At 60.6% G+C, this 6000-nt stretch overlaps 1 protein-coding gene across 2 annotated transcripts in view; it reads right to left on the reverse strand.

The window, feature by feature from the left end:
• The window catches only part of KCNC1 (potassium voltage-gated channel subfamily C member 1), a 47606-nt gene extending 44436 nt beyond the window's left edge, over window positions 1-3170 (reverse strand). The window contains exon 1 of one of the 2 annotated variants that reach the window (XM_050755390.1): window positions 1401-3170. In XM_050755390.1, the coding sequence (XP_050611347.1) occupies window positions 1401-1970 (570 nt within the window). In that variant the 5' untranslated portion in view covers window positions 1971-3170. The remainder of the gene's footprint in view (window positions 1-1400) is intronic. The other variant, XM_050755389.1, reaches the window with a different exon arrangement.
• Between the last annotated feature and the right edge of the window lie 2830 nt (window positions 3171-6000).

A 6000-nucleotide genomic window follows, 5' to 3' on the forward strand; every position in this document is an offset into this window, starting at 1 on the left:
TGCCATACTGTGTTTGATCTCAGTTAACAGATCTACCAGGTCTGTGCCTAAACATAGATTTTCTCTGCCCATGGGCACTTGAGGGCCCCCCAAGTCTCCCCCTTCCACTCTTCTCTGCAGCTTCTTAGCCCTCTCCCCTGGCTCTGGCTTAGGCTCCAGTGGGCAGGAGGGGAGAGATGCGGAGTAAAAGACAGCAGGGCAGAGGCAGTGCTTTGCCTGGTAGGGGGTGAGGGCAGCTCACGGATGCAGGAGGGGCTCTCCTTTAACTTCTCCACTCTACCCTTCCCCTACAGGCCTTAGAGTCTCTCTTTAGGCCTCTAAGGACAGAGCCCAGTGAAGGCTGGGAGTGCCTCTTCCAGGGTGGGTGGCTGCTACCAGTTCCTCGTTTTGGGCTCAGTCACTTATGGTCCAGCAGCAAGGCCCTTGAGAGTTCACCAGGCCCCCTCCCCCATTTTACAGATGAGGAAACTGATCCAGAGAGGCCATCTGAGGGACCAAGGTCAGTAGCAGCGTGTCTTTTTTTCCTGGAAATAAGCGGGTATGGCTAAAGGGGAGTGGCCCATGAAGACACACCCACCTCTCACACACCTTCTCCTTATAGGTTCCCCCTTAAGGACTCCCTCTCCCCACCACCGGATGTCCCAGAGGAAGCACTGGCATAAGCCCAGTGACCCACTCCAACACCCTCCCCTTTCGACAAGGAGGAAGGACAGGCTGTGATCTCAGGATCAGGGGCTCAGAGGGACCACCCCTACCCTACAGCCCAGCCCTCCACCAACTTCCAAGCCATGGAGATTAGCCATGAGATGCCCTCTTGACCACCTCCTCAAAATTGCCGGAGGCTGCTCCCTGAGGAGGGGGCGGCTGTCTCAAGCTGCCCAGCAGGCCTCAGGCCTTTTTGGGGGACCATGGCTGGCTCCAGATGCCCCTTTACCTGGACAGGAGGAAGGGCTCCCAGCTTCCCTCCCCACACTAAAATCTCGAGGGCAGTTCATACTTTGACAGTGCACCTCTGCAAAGAAACAAATGTGCACGGGCAATCGCTCATGCACACTCAAACATACACACATGCTCACTCATTCCCACTCCACACTTTACCCACCCAAATACACTCCACCACACTTACATAAATATGCACACACAATCTACTCATACACACAAACACACCCATTCATACTCATACATATTAAACTTGGCAACACACAGACTGACATACATAGAAAACCAGAACCCCGGCAGACACCCTTTCTCTCTTACCCTGGTATGTGCACACATGCGCACACACCCCCTTTCGATTCTGAACTCCCTAGGCGCCAGTTCTGCGGTCCACCCCTGCCCGCGGGGAGGCACAAGACGCTGCCTTCCCGCCCCGCTCTTCTGATGGGTAAGTTGTCACTTACCCGCGCGTAGCGGGACGAGTAAGGGTCCTCGAAGAGCGCCCAGATGCGCGGCTGCCAGCGGCGCCAAAAGCCGCCAGGCCGGCCATCGGGGGAGTCACTGAGCGCCAGGCGCTTGGTCATCTCCAGCTCGTCCTCGCCGTCGCCCGAGTCTCCCGGGCCCTCGGCGTCCGCGTCGTCGGCGCTGTTGTCCAGGGGCGCGCCGCCGAAGCTGTCCAGCGCCTCCTCGGCGTCGCGGTGCTGGCGGTACGTCATCCAGCAGCAGGGCTCCACGTCTGTCTCGTCGATGCCCCAGAAGGCCAGCTCCTCCTCGTAGAGCGGCCCGCACACGTCGGCCGGGCAGTGCAGCTTGCCCGTGCGGTAGTAGTTCAGGATGTGCGCGAAGACGCCGGGGTGGCGGTCGAAGAAGAACTCGTCTGCACGCGGGTCATAGTCGAAGTGGCTGTGGGCGTCGGGCTCCGCCAGCCAGGCGAGCCGCGTGCCGGGCAGCGTGCGCAGGGTCGAGCGGTACGTCTGGTGGCGCGTGCCGCCCACGTTGATCACGATGCGCTCGCTCTCGTCCCCTTGGCCCATCGCGGCGCCCCCTTAGGCATGGCGCGGCCCAGCGACACCCATGGGAGCGGCCGCCAGGGGGAGTTGGCGCCGGGGAGGGGGGCGCGCGGCCTCTTCCCCCCTCCCCCCAGCCGTCGGGGGGAACAGAGGTCCGCGGCTCTGGCCACCCCAACGAGCGAGCCAAGCCTCTCTGGGCGCTTTCTGTTGGGTGCCGGTCCAGGGGAGTGTGCGGGATCCCAGGGGTCTCTAGGCGCCAGATGTGGGAGGGAGCTGGTCCGGCAGCGGAGGAGGCAAAGGAGGAAAGAAGGGAGGGAGAAAGGGAGAGAGAGAGGAAAGGAGAAAGAGGGAGGGGGGCGGGCTCAGCGGTGAGCCCCCGGAGGAGGGGAAAGAGGGTTGGGGGGCCGGTCTCCCGTTCCCATCTCCGCGGGAAAATGGAGAAATAGGCACAAAGCTTTTGGGGGGAAGGTCAGCCGCTCCCAGGGCCGGACTAGAGGCCAGCCCCCGGGAGGGGGAGGGGAGGAGACCGGGCCGGGAAATTCGCGCTCCTCTGTGCGGTGGTCGCCGCGGCGCGCTCTCGGCGCGGGGGAGATGGATGCCGCCTGCCTTCCTCCCTGCGTGGCCGGGCTGCAGCTCGGGACGCAGGGCGGGCTCCGGCCCCCTCCCTCTCTCCTTGCTTGGCTGCCTGCTCCCCCCGGCGGCGGGCCCGCCTGCCCGCCCGCCCTCCTCGTTCTTTCTCCCCGCCTCCTGGAGATGGCGGGCCCCCTGGGCAGGGGCACCCGGGGTGTTTCTCGTGCGGCTAACGCCGAGCGCTGCTCTCGGTGCGCCCGGGCTCCAGCTGGGGCTCCGCTGGGCTGCGCTGGGACTCGGGCTCCCGCGGCGGTGCTGAAGGGACAGCTCCCGGCGGTCGCGGAGCTGCGCGGGGCCAGGCGGGGGTTCTCCCGGCTAGGTTTGGTTTGCGGGGCCGGCGGGCAGTGGCTCCGGTGCCTCTGCGCCCCGCACTCCGCTCCTCGCTTCGGGCAGGCGGTGGGCGCTGCCGGCCGAGACGGGGGGCTGCGGAGGTCGGGCGGGGAGGCGGGGGTGGCGGGTCCGGGCGCGGCGAGGTGAGGCCGGCGAGGCCGGTAAGGCGAGGCGCGGAGCGGCCGCCGCCGCCGCCGCGACGCTGCTGCCGCCGGGGCTGCTGCTCCGCTAGCTGCTCGCCCGTCGCCTGCTCGCTCGCGCGGTTCGCGTCCAGCCCGCCGCTCTCCGGACACGGGCACACGGCGCGCGCAGCCGCACTCGCCCCCGGAGGAAGGCGCCGCGCTGGGTCCTAAAAAGCCCTGATTCCGCGCCCCCCTCCCAGCCCCGCACCGAGCCCGGCCTCCCTCAACCTCGGCGCTGGGGGCGCCCGCCCCGCGAGGCTCCTGCTGCTCCCGGGGGACCCGCCCACGCCCCGCCCTCGGGGAACGCCACTCCAGCGGCGGGGGCTCCGAGAGACGTCTGGGCCCGCGCCCCCGGGTCAGACTGAGGTGAGAAGGGCGTTGGCACCCTCCCCTCGCCTTCCAAACCAGGGACCATCTGATCCCTGGTGAGACAAAGCTCTCCGGAGTTTTGTCATCAGAGACACCCTGGCCCGGACCAGTGCTGACCGCTCCAAGGAATCCTCTAATACCGACCCTTCCCGCGGAACCTGGAGGCTCCATGTTCCTTCCATGGGTAATATCTTGCATGGACCCCAAGACACACACACACACACACACACACACACACACACACACACACACACCACGTTATCCTCTACGCCCTCCACTAACAATCAGTCCTGGACCCCTATTAACCCCTTTGGACTCCTTACTGACCCTGGGCCCTTTCCAGCTTCAGACAGAGGGAGTCTCCCATGAATGCCACATCCATCCAAGCTCGCTGACTCTCCCACACTAACCCTGGATCCCTAGGTGGAGACCCCTTATGAAAAGGGCCTTCTGCCCTCAGAGGTCAGAAGCAGCAACTGCTCGTAGTTTCCCTGAGCACTGACACCCCCACCCTGCACTTCCTAGGGCTTCAGCTGCCCTTGGTGATTATGTCTGGGGGCTGGGAGGGAGGAGCTGGTGTTATGTCTGGGGGCTGGGTGGGAGCAGCTGCTTGCTGTGATTCCTCCAGCTTCACAGTTGGTCCTGGGGGTGGGAGTTTCAGTTTGAACCTCAAAGCCTTCCTGGCCCATGCCTGCTGCTAGTGCCTCAGTTTACTCAGTAGAGCAATCACTCCTTTACTCCTTACTTGTTTCATGATCCGTCCCAGGCACAAGGACACAAGAGATGTATCAGACCCAGCCTCTGGCCTCGAGAAGCTCCCAACCTTCTGGGGAGGTGGCCAGGCGGGCCTAGGCATGACTGGGGAGGTCAGGCCCGGCTCCAGGGGTGGCTGGGCTGGGAAAGAGGCTTATTGATCCCAGCTCAAACCAATCGAACACAGGATGGCTGGGCAAAGGGCGATTTAATTAAGAAGATACAAGGCTCTGATTACCTGCTGGCACTTTCTAACTGTGCAGACAGCTGTCCCTCTACCCTGACCCACAGATGCTGTCGTGAGCCTGGGGACAAAGCTGTGCCACAGACATCGCTCTCCTTACTTGGTCAGGGGAATCCCAATCTAGCCACAGGAAAATCTGTGTGTGGTGGGTAAAAGACTTGGAGGAGTGGAGAGGGGCAGGGCAAGGATTGACAGATGGTAATAGGGCAAGGGGAGAGACAGAGAGGCAAATTAAGTCAGAAACACAGGCAGAGTTGGGTGGAGACAAAGAGAGGGTTGGAGTTTGGGGCCTGCATGGCACCTCCTCCTTCCAGATATTGATCTGTGTGATTCCTCTAAATAGGAGCTGTTTCCCCTTCAATCTCAGAGTAATGCAGGGATGAGAGTGTTTTTGATTGTCCCTTTCACCCTGACCAGTGTGAGTTCCCATCTCCTAACCACAAGGAAGCCTGGCCTGGTGTGGACCAGCCTGGCCCATATTCAGATCCCCAAGATATGGGTTCTCAGAAAATTCTGTCCCAACATTGGTAGAAGATGAAATATACATGGAGAATCCAGAAGGAAGGGAAAAAGGTGGACACAGAGGCAGACACACACACACACACACACACACACACACACACACACAGCTGGGAGAAATCAAGATGAGGAGAGACAAGAAAGCAGCCTCTCCAAACCTTCCTTTCTTTCTAGCCAGATGTCCAGCTCCTCTTCTCACCCAAGAAACCTTCTGAGATTCTACCAGCCATAGGGTTCCAGGACTTCAGCTCTTTCCTCACCTGCAGAACCACATGGGATCAGAGTATGGCTCCTGATCTTCTCCATAGCTCATCTGATCTCCATAAAAAGACCATCAGCTCCTCCAGGGCTTTTTGTTTGCTTCCCTCCAGAGTGCCCAGAACACAGTAGATCCTCACTTAGTTCCAGATGATTTGAGAAAGGCTAGGAGAGAGGCTGGGATCCTAGAACCCAAGTGGCAGAGACTGTGGGAGTATGGAGCCCTTAATGGAGACCAAGTCAGGAGAAGGGACTTACCCAGGGTCTTCTAGGGAATTGGTGCAGGGCTCCATCACTACCCCATGGCGAATACTAAGGAGGGCTGCAGTGTGACCCAGGCAGTTGAGGAGGGTCACAGAGAGACAGAGAGAAACAAGGGGCTGCTGGTAGGTGGACGGTTGGGTGATTAGGGGCTCTGGACGGTGTGTTAGAAAGAGGGAGGTAGGCCAGAGTTGGAGGCAGAAGGAATGTGAAAGGGTATTCATTGCACCCTAAAGCCCATTACACTCTAAAATCCCCCAAGAGATAAGCAGAGAAAACTCAGACACAGGAGCTCCCCCGCAGGAGAGGGTAGCTGTTTCCAAGGTGCCCCACACTGTTCCACTTTAGGATTCCCACTTTGATCCCTGATAACACACCCCCAGCCTAGGCCCCAAAGAATGGCCACCCTTGTGTATCCTGAACAGGACATCAAACTTTTTTCTCTCACTTGCCCTTCACACTGGGAGAATGCTAGCATTTGCAGACAGCCTAGGAAAACCAAGAAGAC

The sequence above is a fragment of the Macaca thibetana genome, chromosome 14 (genome assembly GCF_024542745.1).
Source record: "Macaca thibetana thibetana isolate TM-01 chromosome 14, ASM2454274v1, whole genome shotgun sequence".
NCBI classification, from domain to species: domain Eukaryota; kingdom Metazoa; phylum Chordata; class Mammalia; order Primates; family Cercopithecidae; genus Macaca; species Macaca thibetana.